Consider the following 24,558-nt stretch of genomic DNA (forward strand, 5'->3'; position numbering starts at 1 on the left):
TCCACTGAGTATCCATGGTGTTTTTGTAGGTGGATAGGGATTGGAAAAGCCAAGACATGAAGAGAGAGAAAAAGGAAGTATCAGAGAAAGGCTGAAGATGAAACTGGGGGAAAAGCTCAGACACTCCAGGTAAATATTTGTCTTAACTGTGGTTTTCATTTCATAGTGGGCACGATTTCTTTTTCTTTCATTCCAAATTCCAACTTTATTTTTCTATGGAAAATGTGTATGAAATAGAGATTTTCATTTTAATATGAGGCTAGAAACTTTGTATTGGTCATAAATATATCAACATTGCTGAAAGCACACTCCACATTTAAAAGTCACTTTATTTTGTGGTTACTGTAGTTAGAACTGAGTTTCTCTAACTACTCTCATTTCATTTGAGACCCCTTTCCTCTCCACTAGGTTTTAGCAGAATAAAATTGAGCTAAAGCCTGGAAGCTACTCCTAGCAATATAAATGACCTATGCCAATAATTGCAATTGGTAAATGTATATTTATTTGGAATTGGTTTCCTTCCATGCAATCCCTAACTACGAGATAATTTAAAATTCTCAAGTGCAATCTGTGGTCCTTTATTAAGTCAGAAAGTAGAAAGGACACTGGAGGGACATTTTCTGCATTCTCGTACATGTATATGAAATTATTGTCAAAAGTGGGTGAGAGGGTACAAGGATACACAGGTGAACAGCTAAGTGTTTTAACTTAAAAAGTTAGTCAGAGAATGTGGTTAATTAAATGGAATAAACATTTTGAACAGAATCATCAGAGAGATTTCTTACATAGGAAACATTATGACCTAAATCCTTAAACCCATTTTTAAGCTGTCTGACCTTTTAGTAACAAAATTCGTCCTACGGAGTCATTGTCATTTTACTAGCCAGATAATTAAATACAATTAAAGATTACAGTCAGTCTTAGAGCTATTTTGCTTACCAAGATTTACTCACAATAACAAAATATTATTAGATTATTCATTATTTGTATTCTTTTCTTTTTTATTTCAACTTTTTATTTAACTTCTGGGTAGTTAAAATATAGTATAATACTAGTTGTTTTCCATTTTCAACCTGCTATTTGGTCATCTTATAAACTAAATCAAAATTATTTCTAAATGTAACAGTATTTTCAGCTTTCTATAAAAAATGAGGAGTATTACATAAATCAATCCCTTACCAATATCTGTTAAGACATTGTGGAAATCCTTTCAGGGTTAGGCTTTCTCAAGTAGAAAAAAAGTAAAAGTTGGACCAGAATGACAGTAGCACCAGCAGCAATTCTTTGCACACCGATTCATTCTGGAGGCTTCATTTACCAAAACAGCAAAATGTTGTTTATATAAATCTGCTTTGAATGCAAAAGTCACCAAGTTGTACATCTGTGTGCTTTTACCAGAAGAGGAAGGCGTGAAGAATTCCTAATGGTTCCCTTTAGAACAAAACCAAGCTGTTCTTCTGGGCATTGCAGATTAGAATCTGTATGAAAAGTCCACATGTCCCACTGGGCATTACAGCCTGCAAAATCATAATTATGTCATGTATACAGTTCTAGTTGTAACAGTTTAATTTGCACACTATATCATTACTTTCCACCACAAATGACATTTTTGGCATGTTATGCAAATCAATTTAACTATAAAATAGGTGTTATTCTAATTGCTTTGATGAATATGTTCTTGTCTGAGCTAATCATACATGATTTATTGAGGCCAGAGTTCTAGGTTCCCTTCAGGAGCCAAGGAAACTTGTCCCCAAGGAAAGTTGTCCTCATGCAAACTGCAGCTTACATTCCAGATCTAGACCTGACTCCACACTCTAAGCTGAAATCTGATGAAAAATCCTAGTAGGCAAAGGTCAGGGGAAGTGCAAAGGGAAACAAAGATAAGGCACCACAGTTGAGAGGTACCCTAGCTCAGTGCTTCTCAAAATTTAATGCCTGTGAATCTCCTAGAGAGAGAGCTTGTTAAAATGCAGATTCTGTGTGAGTAGGTCTGGGTGAGGCCTGAAGGTCTTCATTTCTTACATGGTGATTGCTGCCTCTGGATTTGTGTCATCCACAAGGCTTTTGTACTTGTAGGGCCTAGATTTTCAGAGGGCCCATATCATGGGAGAAGAACTGCATTGTAAATGTAGCTGGCATATTAGGAAAGTAGCAGACAAGAGCCAGTTGGGATCTGGGAGGCCAGCATATATGGATCACAACGGACTTTGGAGGATGGGTTAGGGGCTTTATTTTTTTAACCTAATATAATGGAAAACTATTGAGCGATTTAAAAGTTGGTTCAGATTTGTTTCTTGTTCATTACAGAGAAAGTTACTAATGAACATTTATTTAGAAAAATAAAACTTAATTTAACTGTTTATGATGATTTGATATCTTTAAAAAAATTAACATCCAGTTGCATCATGGCTACCAACATAAGCAAGGAAAAGAGATGTATTTTTTGATAGATTTTTTAATCCATTTTCCTGGATTTCCAACATTCTTTAGAATGTTAACAGTGAACGGTGCCTGGGTGGCTCAGTGGGTTAAGCCTCTGCCTTTGTCTCAGGTCATGATCTCTGGGTCCTGGGATGGAGCCTTGCATTAGGCTCTTTGCTCAGTGGGGAGCCTGCTTCCCCCTCTCTCTCTGCCTGCCTTTCTGCCTACTTGTGATCCCTGTCAAATAAATAAATAAAATCTTTTAAAAAAATGTTATTAGTTAAAGGAAGTGAAGAAAAAATAACAGATAAAAGAAGTCACTGTGAATATTCTGCAAAATGGTTGAGTGTTTAAGCAGCATGATGTGCAGAGGTAGATTTTTTTTTTAAGATTTTATTTATTTATTTGAGAATCTGTACTCAGCTGGCCTGAGCTCCATTCCAAGACCCTGACATCACGACCTGAGCTGAAATTAAGAGTTGGAGGCTTAACTGAGCCACTGAAGTGCCCCCAGAGATATCTTTTACCATAACCAAAGCTTGGCTGAAATTTCCTGCTGCCTCAAATTTTGTGTCCTTATCTCCTAACTCATTTTGTTGCATTTCTATGAGTACAAAATGTGTGCATTGCTGCTTTTGGTGTTGATTGTCTTTTCAGTTTCAGCTATTTTCATAGGTAGTTTGTGGTGGTTCACTGTAGTTTTAATTTGCACTTTCTTCATGCAAATTCCTTAATTATGGTTAGCATTATTTTGTGCCCTAATTTGACTTCTGTATGCCATCTGCAGTGGTCTATTCAAATCTTTTGCCAATTTTTAATTGGATTATTTATCAGATTTTTTTTTTAGTTTTGATAGTACTCCATATATCTGAATATGAAACCATAATTTATCAGCTAAATAATTTATACATATTTTCTGAAATACTCTCTTTTGTCATTTTATTTTAGAAATATTTTTTGAATAGCAAGTATTTTAATGAAATTAATTATCTTTTTTTATTTTGTGGATGGTGCTCTTGGTGTTGTATTTCTTTTATTATATATTTATGTCTATTATCCTTTTTGTGTATTCTCTGGATCAAAGTTCCTCTTTTGCATATAGATAGCCAATTTGTTTCTACATAATTTGTTGAAAAAACTATCTTTTTCTCTGCCAAATTACTTTTGCACCTTTGTAAAATCAGCTGTCTATATGTTTTTTTTAATTCTGGGCTTTATTCTGTTTCACTGATCTATTTGTCTATGTTTACAACAATATGACACTGTCTTGATATTGAAGTTCTATATGAAGTCATAGAATCAGGTATTATTAATCCTCTAACTTTGTTCTTTTTCAAGGTTGTCTTGACTATTATTATATATCCTTTGCATTTCCATGTGAGTAATAGAATCAACTTTATCAGTTCTATAAGAAAACCTCCTGTGATTTTTACTGGGTTTTTATTATATCTGTGAATGCATTTAGGGAGAATTGATAGTTTTTTCAATATTGAATCTTCCAACCCATCTTTCCATTTATTTAGGTATTCTTCAATTTCTTTCAGAAAAGCTTTTTTTTTCTTTTTCTGGGTAGAGATTTTGCACATTATTAGTCATATTTACAACAGCTTTCATATGCCTTTAAGTGCACAGTGTCCATGCATACATATATCCACATGTTTGCAATAAGAAAATTTGCAGTATACATAGTTTTATGAACTGCTATTTATGCTTAATACAAAGAGAGTGAAAGCTCTAGAAAAAGGAGTTTAAGTCCTGCCTCTGATACCTCCTGCACTTCCTCTTTTCCTTCTCTTAGGAAATTCATTTATTAAAATAAAAGGATAAAGACTCCACCAAAAATATCCCTGATGAACATGGATATAAAAATTCTCAACAAAATACTAGCCAAGAGGATCCAAGAGTACATTAAAAGGATTATTCACCACGACCAAGTGGGATTTATTCCTGGGCTGCAAGGTTGGTTCAACATCCACAAATAAATCAATGTGATACAATACACTAATAAAAGAAAGGACAAGAACCATTTGATGCTCTCAATAGATGCTGAAATAGCATTTGACAAAGTACAGCATCCTTTCCTGATCAAAACCCTTCAAAGTACAGGGATAGGGGGTACATACCTCAATATCATTAAAGCCATCTATGAAAAACCCACAGAGAATACAATTCTCAAAAAAAGCTCTCAGCTTTTCCCCTAGGGTCAGGAACATGGTAGGGCTGTCCACTATCTCCACTGTTATTCAACACTGATTGCCTCAGCAATCAGACAACAAAAAGAAATAAAAGGCATCCAAGTCGGCAAAGAAGAAATCAAACTCTCACTCTGGAGATGATATGATACTTTATGTGGAAAACCCAAAAAAGCTCCACTCCAAATCTGCTAGAATTCATGCAGGAACTCAGTAAAGTGACAGGATATAAAAATCAATGCACAGAAATCAGTTGCATTTCTATACACTAACAACAAGACAGAAGAAAGAAATTAAGGAGATGTTTGTTTGTTTGTTTGTTTGTTTGACAGAGACATAGTGAGAGAGGGAATACAACCAGGGGGAGTGGGAGAGGGGGAAGCATGCTTCCCATTGAGCAGGGACCCTAATATGAGGATTGATCCCAGGACGCTAGGATCATGACCTGAGCTGAAGGCAGAGGCTTAACCCACTGAGCCACCCCGGTGCCACAGGAGATGATTTCTTCTTATATAAGCTTTGGTAGTTTGTATGTTTTCAGAAAATTTGTTTATTTCATCTAGTTGACAAAATTTTTGTACATAAAACTATTCAAACTATGTATTTAGTGTCCTTTAAACATTTATAATGTCTCTAATGATGTACCTTCTTTCTCTACAGATATTTGCATTTTCAGTCACTCAGTGACTTAAATATTTTCTTTTCTTGACCAGTTTTGTTAAAAGCTTATAAATTTTATTGGTCTTTTCAGGGAACAAGGTTTTTCATTTGATTGAGTTTTCTCTTATTTTTCTATCAATTTAATTGATTTCTGCTCTTAACTTATAAATTTATTTTTGTTTGCTTTGGGTTCAATTTGTTCATTTAATAGTGTCAATGTAGAAACATTGAGCATTAATTCAATCCTTTTTTAATTTAAATTGAATTGGCCAACACATAGTACATCATTGGTTTCAGAGGTAGAGTTTAGTTATTCATCAGTTGCATATAACACCTAGTGCTCATCACATCACTCCTTTTTCTTTTTTCAATAAACATTAATGATATAAATTTCTCTATAAGCACCATTTTAGCTGTATTCCACGCATTTAAATATTTGTATTTTCATTTTCATTGTATTTAAAATATATTATTCTTCACTTGTTACTGTCGCTTTGATCCATGGATATTTGGTAGGCTTTTCTTTTTTTTTTTTAAAGATTTTATTTTTAAGTAATCTCTACACCCAACATGGGGCTTGAAGTTACAACCCCAAGAACAAGAGTTGCATACCACCAACAGAGCAAGCCAGGCACTCCTAGAAGGATGGTTTTTAATTGCTAAATATATAAAAACTAATGGGTATCTTTGTCTTACTGATTTCAAGTTAAATTCTGTTATGTTTTATATTTTGCATTAATTCCATAATTTTAAATATTACCCAGAATATGGTGTATTTTAGTGAACATTCGGTATGCACATAAAAATACTGTATATTTTGCTGCTGCTTAATGGAATATTCTATAAATATAATGTTAGTTAATAGTATTTCTCAGGTTTTTTCTACTCTTACTAATGTCCCCTCAACTTGTCTTATCAATTACTAAAAAGGAGTATGATAGTCTTATTCTCTAATTGTGAATTTGTATATATCTCCTTTCCATTCTATCAGTTTTTTGAAGCTCCATTGATCAGTGCTTACATATTTAGTATTATTTTGTTTTCTTGGTGAATTGAACCCTGTATAATTTTTCAATGACTCTCTTTATCACTGGTAATGTTTCTTTTTTTTTTTAATTTTATTTTCTCAGTGTTCCAAGATTCATTGTTTATGCACCACACCCAGTGCTCCATGCAATATGTGCCCTCCTTAATACCCATCACCAGGCTCACCCATCCCCCACCCCTCCTTTCCAGAACTCTCAATTTGTTTCTCAGAGTCCACAGTCTTTCATGGTTCATCTGTCCCTCCAATTTCCCCCAGTTCACTTTTCCTTTCCTTCTACTAATACCTTCCATATTATTCCTTATGCTCCACAAGTAAGGGAAACCATATAATTAATTTTCACAGTTTGGCTTATTTCACTCAACATAATCTCCTCCAGACCCATCAATGTTGATACAAAAGTTGAGTATTCATCCTTTCTGATGGAGGTATAATATTCTGTTGTATATGTGAGCCATATCTTCTTTATCCATTCATCTGTTGAAGGGCATTCTGGCTCTTTCCATGGTTTGGTGATTGTGGCAATTGCTGAATGAACACTGGAGTACCTGTGGCCCCTCTTTTCCCTGCATCTCTATGCCCACTCTTGCCGCTGTTGTTCAACATAGTACTAAAAGTCCTAGCAACAGCAATCAGACAACAAAGAGAAATAAAAGGTATTCAGATTGGCAAAGAAGAAGTCAAGCTCTCTCTCTTCACAGATGACATGATATTTTATATGTAAACCCCTAAAGACTACAGCCCAAACTACTAGAACTCATACAGCAATTCAGTAATGTGCCAGGATACAAAATCAAAATACAGAAATCAGTTGCTTTCTTATACACTAACAATGAAAATACAGAAAGGGAAATTAGAGAATTGATTCCATTTAATATAGCACCAAGAACCATAAGATACCTGGGAAGAAACCTAACCAAAGAGGTAAAGTGTCTGTACTTGAGGAACTAGAGAACACTCACGAAAGAAATTGAAGAAGGCACAAAAAGATGGAAAAGCATTCCATTCTCATGGATCAGAAGAATAAACATTGTTAAAACGCCTTATACTGCCTAGAGCAATCTACACTTTCAATACCATTCTGATCAAAATTCCACCAGCATTTTTCAAAGATCTGGAACAAACAATCCTAAATGTTTTATAGAACTATAAAAACTCCCAAATTGCTAAAGAATTTTTGAAAAAGAGAAACAAAACTGGGGGCATATGTTGCCTAATTTCAAGCTTTACTACAGAGCTGTGATCACCAAGACAGCATGGTACAAAAACCAGTGAAACAGAGTAGAGAGTTCAGATATGGACCTACAATTCTATGGTCAACTAATCTTCAACAAAGCAGGAAAAAATATTCAGTGGGAAAGATACAATCCCTTTAATAAATGGTGTTGGGAAAATTGGACAGCTATGTATGCAATAACAAAATCTGACCATTCTCCATACACAAAGATAGACTCAAAATGGATGAAATACCTCAACAAGAGGCAGGAATCTATCAAAATCCTAGTGGAGAAGGCTGTAACCTCTTTGATATCAGCCACAGCAACTTCTTTCAAGATATGTCTCCAAAGACAAAGGAAACAGAAGCAAAAATGAATTTTGGGGACTTCACCTAGATCAAAAGCTTCTGCACAGCAAAGTAAACATTCCACAAAACAAAGAGGCAGCTCATGGAAGGGGAGGAGATATTCACAAATGACACTACAGAGAAAAGGCTGATATCCACGGTCTATAAAGAGTTCCTCAAACTCAATACCCCAAAACTGGATACTCATGTCAAAAAATGGGCAGAAGACATGAACAGACACTTCTCCAAAGAAGACATACAAATGGCTAACAGACACATGAAAAAAAAATGTTCATCATCATTAGCCATCGGGGAGATTCAAATCAAAACCACATTGAGATACCACCTTACACCAGTTAGAATGGCCAAAATTAACAAGACAGTAAACAAGTGTTGGAGAGGATGCAGAGAAAGGGGAACCCTCTTACACTGTTGGTGGGAATGCAAGTTGGTGCAGCCACTTTGGAGAACAGAGTGGAGATTCCTCAAGAAATTAAAAATAGAGCTTCCCTATGACCCTGCAATTGCACTACTGGGTATTTACCCCAAAGATACAAGTGCAGTGAAAAGAAAGGCCATCTGTTCCCCAATGTTCATAGCAGCAATGGTCACAGTCATCAAACTATGGACAGAGCCATGATGCCCTTCAACAGACAAATGGATAATGAATATGTGGTCCATATATCTATGGAGTATTATGCCTCCATCAGAAAGGATGAATACCCAACTTTTGTATCAATATGGATGGGACTGGAGGAGATTATGCTGAGTGAAATAAGTCAAGCAGAGAGAGTCAATTATCATATGGTTTCACTTACTTATACAACTCAACACACAGAAAATAAATAAACAAGGGGCACGTGGGCAGTTCAGTGAGTTGAGGATCCAACTCTTGATCTTACCTCAGGTCTTGTTCTCAGGGTTGTTGTACAAGCCCCAGTTAAAAAATGGGCAGAAGTCATGAATAGACATTTTTCCAGAGACATGCAGAGAGCCAACACAAATAAAAAGATGCTCAAAAAAAATCACTGATCATCAGGGTAATACAAATTAAAACCGCAGTGAGATATCACCTCACACCTGTCAGAATGGCTAAATTTAACAACACAGGAAACAAACGGATGTTGGTGAGGATGTGGAGAAAGGGGAACGCTCTTACACTGTTGGTGGGGATATAAACTGGAAAAGCAGCAAGATTTTTGATATGCCGGCTCTAAGCAATTGTCTTCGCTCAGTCACACCAGCTTCAACAAAGAAACATGCTGTCAAATGTCTGCCACAATAAAATTATAAACTATTATATCTAATTTAGAGGAAATTTACAGAGTAAAAAAGCACAAATTCTAAATACTTAATTTTAAAAAGATGTTCTATTTTTCATAAAGAATTCAGTTCTGTGTGATATTAAAATCTTCCTCCATTGAAATAAATATCCACTGAAGTTGACTTTCATCACACAGCACTCAGAAACTACCCTAGACTTTGCCTTCTAGCAAAATTGTAAAGCCAGGGCTAATTTATATAACTTCAGATCCCTTGTATTTTGCAAAGCTTGAAAAGAACAAGTTTAAAATTTGCCTTAAGAACTATTATGTATTTATTATTCTCCTCAAGGCACCTATCACCTCTTTGTTTCTCAGACTGTAAATAAAAGGATTTAACAGGGGAATTATTATTGTATAAAATACAGAATATATTTTATCTTGATTTTCAGCTAGTCCAGACCCAGGACGCACATACATGAAGAAGAGAGTGCCATAGAACAAAGAAACAGAGAGCAGGTGGGCGCTGCACGTAGAGAAAGCTTTGCTCCTGCCCTTTTCAGACTTCTTTTTCAGAATTGTGAGGAGGACATAGGAGTAAGAGATGATAATTGTCATGAAAGTGATAGATTGTATAAAGACTGAAAATATAAAAATCAGGAGCATATTAACTTTAGGGTCAGTACAGGAAATCTTAAACAGTTGTAAAATTTCACAGTAGAAATAATGTATTACATTGGACTTGCAGAAAGTTAATCTAAATAATAAACTAACATGCATCATAGGATGAAGAAACCCAATAATATACGAAACACTTAATAATTGAATGCAGAAGATATTGGACATCACCACTGGGTAAAGCAAAGGTTTGCATATGGCTACATAGCGGTCATAGGCCATCACTACCAGAAGGAAACATTCTGTGTTGGCACTGGAAGCAAAAATATAAAATTGGGTGATGCATTCAACCAGGGATATCATATGATTGTTAGATAAAAAATTCATTAGCATCCTGGGAGTCACAGAGGATGAGGAACAAGCATCTGCAAAGGCCAAACTGCCAAGGAGTAAGTACATGGGGGTGTGAAGGTGGGAGTCCTTCCAAATGAGAAAAATTAGTCCGAGGTTGCCCAACATGGTAGTGAAGTAGATGACCAAGAACATCAGGAACAGGGGGACTTGAAGCCCTGGAAGATTTGTAAGTCCTGTGAGAACAAACTCAGTCACCTGTGTTTTGTTTCCATCAGATTCACTGTAGCTAATCACTGAAATGAAAGAATAAGAACACAGTCATAAAATACCATGAAAATAGTCACATTTTATTTGAAAATAAATTTATCTTCCCTGTTCATGTATCCCTTTTAATCAGAACATATACTTTTACATTTGAGTATTCTTTACAAACAATGTATATTTGGACAACCGTCCCTAAAAATTAGGGGGAATATATATGGTATATATATGGAAATAATTACTGTATAAGAGAAGTGGGCTTATTTTTTTATTTGGAAAAAATTATTATAATTTAATAATCATCCTCTAATTTTAAAATCTTTAAAAATAGAAATAGAATTTTTTAAAATATGCTAGGTGCACCTGGGTGACTCAGTTGATTAAATGTCCAACTCCTGATTTCAGCTCAGGTCATGATTTCAAGGTTGTGAGGTTGAGCTCCCCATGGGGCTCTGCACTGGGCATGGAACCTGCTTAGGATTCTCTCTCCCTCTCTCCCTCAGCACTTCCCCCAACTCACGTGTGCACCTGAGCTCTCTCTTTCTGTAAAAAGAAAAAAATTGAGAACTAAATATGCTAAAGATTAGTTATCAAAACCAATCTCATATATTCTAAATAAAGTAGCATCTCCCTCAAATTAAGAACAGATTGAAATGCTTACTTTGACCATTATTGTATGGTATTTTTTTTAGAAACTGCAATACATCTAAGATATGAAAGTAATTTAATAAAGATATAATAAAATGTCATAATAATTGTAGGAAATAAATTCATTATTTTTCTAACTTTATATTATTATACTTAAAGAACATTATGACTTTAATAAGCACCAGATGAAGGATGAATACATATAGAATCACTAGATTTTTTTCTTTGCAAGCAAGGAAGAGAAATAAAAGGGAAATATATCAATTATAATAACTGTAAACTTTAAAATACATTGAAATATTTTTAAAAATATGTGAGACCTATGTGAATTAAATAGTAAAAACTTACCAAAGAATATGATATAATTTCTAAAGAAATAGACAGCCAAAATATGTTCTCAGATATGAATACTTAGTATTATAAATATGTCAGTAGAATTCAATTTATTTTTAGTTAGAACCCTAATTGCTTTTTAATGTGATAGCATAAGCATAAAATTCTTATAAAATAAAGGTATTTTGAGACAAGGAAAATATGAAAGTCAAGTATGCAGTAGTGTTAAAACATAAGCCATTTAATAGAATGTAATGTGACATGGAAATAGAAAAATATAGTAGTAAAACCAAATAAAGACTCCAAAGATTGATTCAAGTGTATTTGTTGGAATTTAATATAGTACATGGATGATTTTTCAATTGAGAATGATGATTTATTCAACAAATATTATGACTATATTTGCCTATCTTGGAAAAAAGTAAGAATGGCTTCCTTTTCTATGCTTGCTTTAAATTGCAACTGGATTGTGGTACCTGAGTATCTCACTTAGTTAATTGTCCAACTCTTTCAGTTCAGGTCATGATCTCAGGGTCCTGAGATTGAGCCTTGCATCAGGCTCCATTCTCAGCATGGAGTCAGTTTGAGATTCTCTCTCCACCTCTGCCCCTTCCCCTGCTCTCTCTCTCTGTAAAAAAATAAATACAATCTTGGGCACCTGGGTGGCTCAGTGGGTTAAGCTTCTGCCTTTGGCTCAGGTCATGATCTCAAGATCCTGGGATCGAGGCCCATGTCTACTCAGCAGGGAGCCCGCTTCCCCTCTCTGTCACTGTCTGCCTACTTGTGACCTCTTTCTCTGTCAAATAAATAAATAAAATCTTTTAAAATAAATAAATAAATAAAATCTTTTTAAAAATAAAAAATAAAATCTAAAATTGCTATTGGATCAAGGACTTCAAAGTAAAAAAATTAAAAAAAAACTTTCTAAGAAAATTCATAAAATAAATATAATGAAATATATTACAAAACCTTTGACTAGGGGTGCTTGGGTGGCTTAGTTGTCTAAGCAGGTCATGATTCCAGGGTCCTGGGATTGAGTCCCACATTGGATTGCTTGCTCAGTGGGAAGCCTACTTCTACCTCTCCCTTTGCCTGCTGTTCCCCCTGCTTGTGCTCTTCTCTCTCTTTCTCTCTCTCTCTTAGTCAAATAAATAAATAAAATGAAAAAAAAATGACTAATATAAGAAAGCCATAACAAAGAAAGATAAAATATGGATATATTTAATCTAATGCTTAAATTCATGAAAATAGAGTATATATCAAATCTTTCACAAGATAAAAGATGAATAAGACTTTGGAAAAATATATGTAATTAATATAGGAGGTAAAATATTAGTATTTCTCAAATGCAAAGAAATATTATTTTTTGGTAAAAAATGTCAAGTAAGTCAATGAAAAAATAAAAACAGAATTGAAAGGGCAGGTCACAGAAGAATATGCCAAAACATTCAATAAATGTGGGAAAAGATGTTCACATTTCCCAATACTCAAGATGTGCAAATAAAATAAGACATTACTTTTCATCCCTCAGATTAGCAAAATCTACTGGTTGTCAAAATACAAAAAGGTCATTCTCACACTTACTGGTAAAAATGTAAATTACTAACACTTTGAAAAATAATTTGGCAATTTTTTTAAATTTTCAGCATAACTATTCATTATTTTTACACCACACCCAGTGCTCCATGCAATCCGTGCCCTCTCTAATACTCACCACCTGGTTCCCCCAACCTCCCACCCCACCCCCGCCACTTCAAACCTCTCAGATTGTTTTTCAGAGTCCATAGTCTCTAATGGTTCACCTCCCCTTCCAATTTCCCCCAACTCCCTTAGCAATATTTTTTAAAAAATAAAAATGCACATACTTTTCAACTCAGTGATCCATGCCTTCAATCCATTCTATAGCATTAACATATCATTTCATAGGGAGAGAAGTCTACTGCAGCATTGTTCATGGTGGCAAAAGACTGGAAATAATATGTAAACCGACAGGATGAAGCAATGGTTGAACAAATCCTGGTATAATCATACTAATCAATAGTATGGCAGTCATTTAAAATGTTATTGCTCTACCACTTTTCTCAAAGTAATTTCCATAATTATTAGGAATGTGAGAAAAATAAGATGCAAAGAATTTTTTTAATATTATCCCTTTAAACACACCAGCAACAAAGTCTTAAAATTCCCACTCTGTATACCTATGAACACATCCACACATTTGCAAATGTGTATTTGCAAATAACTGTATGGACAGAAAGCCTGTGTGAAATGATAGACCCTAGCTTGTTAATATTTATTTTCTGCTATAGGTGATAGGAGAGTAATAAAACAAAGGAGGGAGAATTAAACAGAAGAATCAAAGAATTAAAATTAAAAGAAGAATTAAACAGAAGAGATCACAAGATATTTAGAAGGGAATGCACTTAGGTCTTAGATTCTTAGATCATCTACAAGAAAAAATCTGCCTGTAATTTGATGTGTATATTCATTGTTTCTCAGAGTAAAATGAATAACCCAATTTTATGTATTTACTTCATGCTGATTAAAACACAAAATTTTTACCTATTTACCAAAATTGTATTGTTTGCCTTTAAAATAGGTGCATAGGCAAGGTTTTTCTTAATGGTTCAACATTAGGGAGAAGAGTGGGTTATTTTCTATCTTCTCTGAGATTAGAACAAGAAAAATTTATCTTTAAAAATTTGTCTTTGGGGTGCCTGGGTGGCTCAGTCATTAAGCGTCTGCCTTCCGCTCAGGTCATGATCCCAGGGTCCTGGGATAAAGTCCCACATTGGGCTTCCTGCTCCACAGGAACCCTGCTTCTCCCTCTCACACTCTCCCTGCTTGTGTTCCCTCTCTTGCTGTGTCTCTCTCTGTCAAAAAAAATAAATAAAATCTTTTTTTTTAATTATCTTTTAAAGTATATACCCTTGAGAAGCCGTGGAGACATAATACATGCAGCACAGAGACTGACTGAAATGTCTCCTCTAAAAATTGGCCTTAATGGACACTGATGGCAAGTCATTTAATTTCCAAGGGGGAGGTTTTGTTCTGAATGAGCCTACTCTGATTCCTTGACAACTTTAAACCCATACTTGATATACCCTATTTTCCTAATTAGTCAAGGGTTATTAAGGACTTGGATTTTTTCTATACCTATCTATCTATCTACCTATCTTTATATTATATATATTTATATGTGTGTATAAGTATATATGTTTTTATATAGATGATAGATGTAGATATACACTCTGTTTGTGTGTGTGTGTGTGTGTCCCTATGAACACACACACACATAGATATATACACACATATACCCATTTGGAATTAAGAGGCTGAACAATATTATCAGTGGTGACTTTAGTTATTTTTTCACAATTCCATTAACAAATTAAGGAAGTTTAAGCAATATAACTTAATTGTCCTTAGCCTGAAAAATAAGTTTGTCCATAATATGAAATAATCTTTGAAACTTTTCAGTTATTATCATTATTTTTTCATTTGTCTCATTTTTCTCTTATCTTGTTACAATTAAAAAGAAATATCATATGTGTCTCTTCAACAGTCAAACATTTAGTCTCATGACAAGCATCCAGAATGGTTTATCCTGAAGAGAAACAGATAATCTCATAGGGTTGCCAGGATTTTCATTTCTGACCTGGATATTTCATTATCAAATAAGCAAATTGAAAACTACATATAATGGAAATTAGATCCTAGTGCCCTCGCTCAGTTTCTTTAAGTCTTTTGGAGAGTGAGGAATGATGGGTAACTTTAATGAAAGATGGTGGGTTTCCAAAGGAAAAGAAATGTAAATTTCCCTCTACCATACTTTACATTGTTGGGGCCAGTCATCTTTATGAATTACCAAACTGATGAAGCTGCTGGCTGTTTTCATGTCCACAGCTGTACTTCATCTTGGAAACTTTAAATGAAGAAAAGTGGAAGGTGCAGAATGAAGCAGTGATTACTTGGCAAAGATTTTCCTTGGAAACCTCAACAGTGGGGACATGTTTATTTGTACTCTTTTTCAAATCTATTCATGAAAAAGAAAAAAAAATAACTTTGGGATTCCCTCAGTGAAAGCTACCAATGGATTCCCTGTAGGACTCAGGTGAAGCTGTTCTACTGGGCATTGTGAGCTAATCAGGGAATAACACAGACACACCAGGTGTGACAATTAGAAGCACACTTTGTGTCAATGGAGTGCCCTGCAAGGGCAACTTGACAAACTGCCCCTGAGCAGTTTTTAGGTCATATGACTTTCCTTTTTCTTATTTCTCTTGATGTTGTCACATTCCAACCACCTGATAGTTTCTTTCAGTGTCTCTAAGTCTAATGAAACTCAGAATGTAAAGATCCAAATTCAGTCTTTTCCAACACTATCACCAAATATGGCCTCACCCTGCCTTCCTATTTACAGTTAATGGCATCATCGTTATCCCATTTTTAAAGAAAGAAACCTGATATTCATCCCTTGAAACTGAATTCCCCCTTGAAACCCTGTCAAAACTATTATCAAACCCATGGCTTTTATCTCCTTAATATCTGTTGTAACCATCCACTTCTCTCAAAAGTCTATCATACACCTAGAATACTGACATAACACTTTAATAATCTATGTGCACTTTCTAGTATTTTCTCCTACCACTGTCTGCATTTGGGCCAATGTCACCTTTATAAAATACCAAATCACTAAGATCAGCACCATTCTCACACCCATGGATGCAACTGCATTTAAACCCTTAAATATAACTTATGATCACTCTTAGAATAAAGATCAAAATCTTTAAGCCTGTATATCCCTTCCCTCATCCTAAAACTTATCCTATTATCCTCTATACAAAAGTTCAGTCTGATATAGCTAATATATTCATTTAGGTGAATGACTCTGATATTTCAGAATTGATCTAAAGAGCTGAAATTAAAAATCAAAATTACAGTTAATTAAAAAGTTAAAATATCAATGGCTATCAGACACATGAAAAAGTGTCCATCATGACTAGCCATCAGGGAGATTCAAATCAAAACCACATTGAGATACCACCTTACACCAGTTAGAATGGCCAAAATTAACAAGACAGTAAACAAGTGTTGGAGAGGATGTGGAGAAAGGGGAACCCTCTTACACTGTTGGTGGGAATGCAAGTTGGTGCAGCCACTTTGGAGAACAGTGTGGAGATTCCTCAAGAAATTAAAAATAGAGCTTCCCTATGACCCTGCAATTGCATTACTGGGTATTTACCCCAAAGATACAGATGTAGTGAAAAGAAGGGCCAACTGTACCCCAATGTTTATAGCAACAATTGCCACCGTCGCCAAACTGTGGAAAGAACCAAGATGCCCTTCAACAGATGAATGGATAAGGAAGATGTGGTCCCTATACACTATGGAGTATTATGCCTCCATCAGAAAGGATGAATACCCAACTTTTATAGCAATATGGATAGCACTGGAAGAGATTATGCTGAGTGAAATAAGTCAAGCAGAGAGAGTCAATTATCATATGGTTTCACTTATTTGTGGAGCATAACAAATAGCATGGAGGACAAGGGGAGATGGAGAGGAGAAGGGAGTTGAGGGAAATTGGAAGGGGAGGTGAACCATGAGAGACTTTGGACTCTGAAAAACAATCTGAGGGTTTTGAAGGGGGGTGGGTAGGAGGTTGGGGGAGCCTGGTGGTGGGTATTAAGGAGGGCACGTATTGCATGGAGCACTAGGTGTGGTGCAAAAACAATGAATACTGTTATGCTGAAAAGAAATAATTTTTTTAAAAAGTTAAAATAGCATGACTTTTGTATGCAGTGTTGATGAGGAAAAAATTCAGAGTTTGTTTTTCTAATCACTGTAATTGTAATTTTATTTTACAGATTTTCTGTACTGTAAAATAGAGAAAAAATATTGGGGCATCTGGGTGGCTCAGTCAGTTAAGCATTTGACTATTGATTTTGGTTCAGGTCATAATCTCAGGGCCCGGAGATTGAGCCCTGCTTTGGAGTTGCATGGAGCACGGAGCCTGCTTCAGATTCTCTCTCTTATCTCCCTCTCCCCTCTCCAGCTCTCTCTCTTTCTCCCTCTCATAATTAAAAAAAAAAAAAAGTAAATAAATATAAAAAAAAAAGAAGAAGAAGTAAGTCCTCCTTAAAAAGTGGCTGAATTGCCAGCATTTCTCCATCCCATTAGAACTCTACCTGACATGCTGCATCTGTGAGAGGAGTACACACACCCTTTTGTGATAAGGCTGACAGGGCTCAAGAATCCAGTAGAAGTCTGACAGTGCCCACTGGTTGGCACTACATTTTCTGCAGTAATCTGAACAGGTCATAAGATCTTCAAACAGGTCATAAGATAATGAAAAACAATAGTCATAAACTTGTTCTTCCACTGTCTTGGACATAGTAAAGCATAACAAAAAAAATCTGATCTAGGTATGAGATAGTAAAATCCTGAGTTTCTGGAAGATAATAGGATTTATGGCTCAGCTGTCTTGAGCTGCAAAGGCTTCCTGTGAGAAATACCTGTGATGTAGTAACCATGAGATTCACCCAGTGAAAAGGAAAATTATGCTGTCTATGGGTAGTTTTTTGGATTATACAAATTTAATACCAAGGGCTTTATAGTTTCTTGTTAGAGTATTAACTCTTAAACATTGCATTATATTTTACTCTTGGCCACAGAGACTTTCTTACCAGTTTAGCCGAAAGCTTCATTCCCCCCACCCTCCTTCAGAATAACTTAATTCTCTCTTACTCAACCAGTGTCAGGGCCTTCATTCCAACTTCAGACTTCTGGTGTTGTTGACTTGTATCACCATTTTATACAAAACAAATCCTGGGCTGCACCAGTCTCCTGAATTCCGTTAATTAATGAAGTCTCTTTTGCTCAGGTGGTAGTGTGTTGAATATATGGAGGAAGCCTGATGTGTTGAAATGAGGATTGGAGTTATAAGGAACTGCCTCTGTTATTTCTGTGTCCTATAGCACTAACACTCCTCATTTGCAAAAAATGAAGTTGTTTGACTAAAGGATCCTAACTGCTTTACAAAGCTACTCTTCATTGTACCTGGAATTCTAAGGATTTTTTGCTTTTGGGGATCTAGGACCACTTAGGAATTAAAAAAGTAGAGATGGGAAAAAAATGTTCATTCTTTCTTGATTTGGCTGTAATTCAGCTCCCCCACCCCTTTTTTAGTGTATCATTGAGAGTGGCAAGGTAGAAATTTATGGGATAGATTTCCCTATGTAATAAGCAACCTTATTCCTAACTACTAGAAGAAATAAAATATCCTTCTGAATAAGTATGTTCCATACACTGAGTTTTTAATCCTTTCTTCAGACCTTGGATCAATGAGAAAGTGACAGAGCAGCAACTTGAAGTTTTATTCTTCTCCCTGTAGCCTAGAATACTAATTGATATTTAACATATTGACATAAATTCACCCCACAATATTTCCATTGAACTGCTATAATTTTGTCTCAGTACAATGAAATGTCCTGGTGAAATCAGATCAGTCCACTATTGATAGGGCAGTTTTTCTTAATGATGACATTCATAGAAACAAGGTTCCATTAGGTTAGGTGATGGGGTGTGGAGGTAGATTTACATTTATCACCTAATTTTCCTTTTTCTCAGATTTCTTAGTATGGCTAAGGCATCATATTTCTTCATTGATAATGTTGTCTAACAGTCCATGGGCATGCCCATATTTAAGATCATGCATTCAAATATAGTTCAGCTCTTACCAAGTTACTCTAGTCAAAAATCTTCCAAGTCCTTATTGCAATTTGAATAAAGCCCCAAATCCTCAGCCATTCAAAACTTCTCCAAACTTTTTTTCCAACCTACCTTTTCAAGTCCATCTCCAAAATTTACATGCGCCAAAGCTACAAAAGATATTCAGATATCTTAGGGTAATGAACAATCTCTAATAGATAATTTGTTTTGGGTTTTTTTTTTTTTTTTATTTCACTTGTTTGTTTGAGACACAGGGGGAGGGGCAGAGGGAAAGGGAGAAGCTAAACAGGGAGTCTGACACAGGGCTCTATCCCAACACCCTGAACATGACCTGAGCCTACTGCAGACTCAACCAACTGAGCCACCCAGGTACCCCATCTAATAGGTAATTTGTGATGAATTCTAACATTCAACAACTTATTTCATACATGTCAAATGTCCATTATCATTTCTTATATCAGTTTTATTACAAATAGGTAATATTTCCTCTGCTATATGATCACTGATTTACATCATAAGATGACCACTCATCTGGTCCCTACAGAAATTTTAGTACTTTTGAGTAACTAGCCTTATTAATATCATAGTCTCAGATTTTTTTTTAAGATTTTATTTATTTATTAGGGGGGGGGAGAGCGAGCACAGGCAGACAGAATGGCAGGCAGAGGCAGAGGGAGAAGCAGGCTCCTTGCCAAGCAAGGAGCCTGATGTAGGACTCGATCCCAGGAGGCTGGGATCATGACCTGAGCCAAAGGCAGCTGCTTAACCAGCTGAGCCACCCAGGCGTCCTAGTCTCAGATATTTTTTTTAAATTTTTTATTTTTTATAAAAATATATTTTTATCCCCAGGGGAACAGGTCTGTGAATCACCAGGTTTACACACTTCACAGCACTCACCAAAGCACATACCCTCCCCAATGTCCATAATCCCACCCCCTTCTCCCAACCCCCCTCCCCCCAGCAACCCTCAGTTTGTTTTATGATATTAAGAGATTTTTAACTAAACATGGCATTCATAGTGACGATATAAGCCATAGTCACATGGCCTGATCCCATGCATTATTAGGCATGAATGGATGTATATAGAAATAGAAAAAACAGAAACATTAAAAAAAATGATGAGAGGACTATAGATTGAAAGGTCGTGAATTATGTGACTTCTTGAATCCACTGTTGCCAAGGTGGTACCCACACATAATACCAACTGAACACCTAGTCCCACAGACCTACTTTGGGTCCAGTGGAAACAGTGGTATAGGAGGCACATAGAGTTTAATAGACTATTCTCCAGTATAAACACTAATTTATAAACAGAATTTTCTGTAAAAATATATATTAAGCAATATAGAAAAACTGGGTATTGCTATCTAAGAATCATATATAGGAAAGAAATATAGCAGAAACAGAAAAACATCATTCATTTATTTAGACAAATATTATTGCTTTATTTTTCATGAAAATACAAGAATATAAATAACGAAGTCAAAAAGCATACAATAGATACCATGCTCTAAGCAAAAAAGCATAAAGACATAGGAAAATATAAGAAAGTTTTTAATTTAATCAGTCTCTCTAAAATGAAACATCATTATTAGAAGACCAATTAGAAGCACTGAAAATTTTCAAGTGGTTTGTAATGTTACTATAAAATAATTTTGGGAGTGCCTAGGTGGCTCAGTCTATTAAGCCTCTGACTCTTGATCTCAGCTCAGGTCTTGATCTCAGGGTCCTGAGTTCAAGCTCCACATTAGGCTCCACACTGGGCTTGGAGCCTACTTTAAAAAATAATAATAATTTTGTACAAATAGTAATTCTAATAATGATTTTTTTCAATGATATTATCTGTCAGAATAAAAGTGGCAACTAATACTTATCAGAAATTTTTAACTATTTGTGAAACTTATTGCTAGGTATTTGTCTATGTGCTTAGACAAATATTTTAATGTTAGCAGGGAGGATACTTATTTAAAAGTACTTTTTTAAGTGGCTGTAATTACCTTAAAATGCTATCAAAACTTTTGTTTTTAAAACTCATGAACTTGATATTATTTAATCACAAATAATAAAAAATCTTACATAAAAGTCTTACAAAGCAAGAATAATGCAACTGGAAATGGTTTGGTTTTATGAAAGACTTTTAAAAGACTACATCTGCTTCAGTTTCCAAAAGTGCTATTATTGGAGGTAGAGTTCTCATGCGTTTACTCATTCAATTATTATCTACTGAGATGATGATATAATAGTAAATGCAACTGAAATATTGCTTATAATAGTAAATGCAACTGAAATATTGCTTATAATAGTAAATGCAACTGAAATAATAAAAACCATACATTCTGACAAACTATCTGGGTATTTAGAATACTAAATTACTTAATGTCATCAACCATATTTTTATGACATAATCATATAAAGTTTACACATTTTCCATTTTTTCAATAAAAAAATGTGTTGAATGTTATCAATATGCAAGATGTCCTATTAGGTGTTGTGCTTATTTAAATAAAAATTGAAAAATAGTAGGAACATTTTATTTGAGAAACAAATATTCCTCTCTCATTTTATTAGTCCACCTTAAATTTGTTTCTTCTGCTGTATAAAAAGAGATTTAGCAGAAATTTGCAATAATGTACAGCAAAGAAAACATTTTGTCCTACTCTTCATCTGGGCCAGATTCAGGACTCCTGAATCTGAAAAAGAGCATTATAGTAGAACAAGAGAACAGTGAACATACTGGCACCACTGTGGGGAAGGCATAGCTTCAGCCTTTTTCATAATTCTTTTTCAGTATGGCAAAGAAGACATGGATGCAAGAGACTTAATTGTTCAGAGGAACGAAATTTGAATAGAGGCAGAAAACGAAAAGAATCAGTGCATTAATAGATTCATCTTTTTGGAAATTTTATATGACAACAAGATTTCAAAGTAGAACTGATGTTTTATGTTGGACCCATAGGCAGTTCACATAAGTGAAAATTCCATATGAACAATGAGAGGCAGAAAGTTAAAAAAAAAAAAATGTGAAATACTCAGCAACTCATTCAGTTTGGAAGTAAGCACAATATAAAATACAAATGCATACAATATCAATAATAAAGCTAAAATGAAATCAACAAATTCAGCTCTAAATATAAAAACCAGAAGAAAAAAAATTATGAGGACCAATAGAAAAAAAATTTAAATATGAGAAATTAATGAATTAGACAAGAGCAAAGTTAGATATGATTTTTAAAATGATAACCTAGTTCTTGTAAAACACCTACAAAATAGAAAAATTACTAGTTAACTTTAATTTTTCTAAGTGGGAGAAAAAAATAAAATGATAAAAGGGAAATAACCTTTCAAACCCAATAAATGTAAAAACCACTATGTGGGTCTTTGTCTAATTCAAGGCAAATATATGTCAAAATCTAGATGAAATGAATAGTTTTATTAAGAAATAAAATCTAGAATTTTGTTCTTAATGGCAAACAATAGGAAGTCCACAACAACTAAAACAAAGTAAAATTAAAATACTCTGGACTTAAGCAAGTTTGTAGATCTAATTCCTTCTATCAGTTCACACAGTTACCTTTATCACAAAGATACTATGAGCCAGATCCAAAATGTGAAAAATTCTACAGGACAACTAAACCAGTTTCTTCAACAAATGACATTAAAAATGGAGGAAGAGAAAACTGTTGTAGATTAAAAGAAATTTAAAAACCATCAAAACCAATTATGTACTATACAGTGGTTAACTGAACAAATTAAAAAAAAAGAAAGACAGACAGACATGATACATAATTTTTAAAAAATCATCAAAATGCACTGGGTGTACTTTGTTTAAATCCTGATTCAAACAAAGAAACAACAAAATTTTTGAGACACATTGGGAATGTTGAACACATTAATATTAAATAATGTTAAGCAATTAATTTTGTTATGTATGATAACTGTACTGTGGTTATGTTAAAACACAGTCTTTTTACTTAGCATTAATGTACTAAAAGGTTAATAATTTTTTAATAATAGTTTGTGGATTTAACAATTCTGTCATGAAATATTGCAGAAATTAGAAACATTATGTAGGGCAATACATTCAAACTTTAAAAAAAATGTTGAGATGCATATATGGAAATAAATTTATTTTTCTCAAAATAATAAGAATTTAAGAGATTGTAAGAGGATATAACAGTAAATTATTGGAATAGAGCTCTAACCAGCAGTAAAGAAAATGTAATAGCAAAAATCAATCCTAAATTATGAAATAAAAATATCCTATATTATTGTTAACCACCAAGAGAGTAAAATTAATCAGAATTTTCTGCAGTCAATAGTATTTTTCAAAAGAACACATTCAGTTGTCTATCTTTTTTAAAAAATCATTTGCCAGTGAAAACCTATAGACCTATAAAAATAAATTGAATATTTTCATTTATATTCATGAGTCAAATAATAAATTTATGTTTCTTACTATATCCTCTTAGATAAGTGTTTTGATGTTCATTGGAATTATAGGAAAAAAATCTAAATATAACTTTTAAAATACTTCAAAAAGAGGACCATTTTCACTCTTGCTTCAATAACTAGAATTTAATTTTTATTTTCTATGAATCCTTCTTTCCTAAACAGTGATTAAACAAACAGACTGCTCAAGGAACATAATTAAGTCTTCCCCAAAAAAGAAAAAGGAATCTATATCAATTCTATTATACTGAAATAAATTAGTCTATGTACTAATATAGTCCTGTCACTGAATTAGAAATAAATTGGTGGCTGAGATCATAAGAGCATTGTCTCAGCTTTGAGACCACTACCTCAATTTTTCCTCTACATCAGTATATACTTAACCAGTTTCTCATCCTTGCTCTCTGCTTTGCCTTCTATCTATTGTAAGGATAGCAATGCAATCCCTATGCAAATGTTTACCAGGCTTACTATTGCAAACAAAATAATCATATAAATAGTGTACAGGATATCTATAATATTTGAGAAAGATTTATCTTGAAATATTTCCAAATCAGAAAATTCCTGAATACCATTGTATTATAATGTTCTGTGTGAAAGTTAGTATGTGCACTTTTAGATATGGGAAGTTTTAAATTTTGATGCTCCACTATTTAATTCAAACCAACTTCCTTTTTTTTAATTGTTATTACTAAGATGCACCAATTTTTAAATATTTTTTATTTAAATTCAATTAATTAACATTAAATATTAGTTTCAGAGGTTGAAGTCAGTGATTCACCAGTCTTATATAATACTCAGTGCTCATTACATCACTTGCCCTCCTTAATGTTCCATCACCAGTTACCCCACCTCTCCACCTCCCTCACCTCCAGCAACACTCAATTTGTTTCCTATGATTAAGAATCTGTTATAGTTTGTTTCCCTCTTTGATTTTGTCTTGTTTCGTTTTTCCTCTTTTTCCCTATGATCCTGTTTTGTTTCTTAAATTCCACATATGAGTGAGATCATATG

The 24,558-nt window shown here is 34.2% G+C and overlaps 1 protein-coding gene across 1 annotated transcript; it reads right to left on the reverse strand.

The window, feature by feature from the left end:
• Positions 1-9,474: 9,474 nt before the first annotated feature.
• LOC132010594 (olfactory receptor 5AC1-like) lies at positions 9,475-15,278 on the reverse strand. The gene is made up of 2 exons (XM_059388372.1): positions 15,230-15,278; positions 9,475-10,412 (listed from the first exon to the last, which is right to left on the reverse strand). Exons 1-2 carry the CDS (start codon positions 15,276-15,278, stop codon positions 9,475-9,477), a joined length of 987 nt encoding a protein of 328 aa, XP_059244355.1.
• Between the last annotated feature and the right edge of the window lie 9,280 nt (positions 15,279-24,558).

This window comes from Mustela nigripes, chromosome 2 (genome assembly GCF_022355385.1).
Source record: "Mustela nigripes isolate SB6536 chromosome 2, MUSNIG.SB6536, whole genome shotgun sequence".
Lineage (NCBI taxonomy): Eukaryota > Metazoa > Chordata > Mammalia > Carnivora > Mustelidae > Mustela > Mustela nigripes.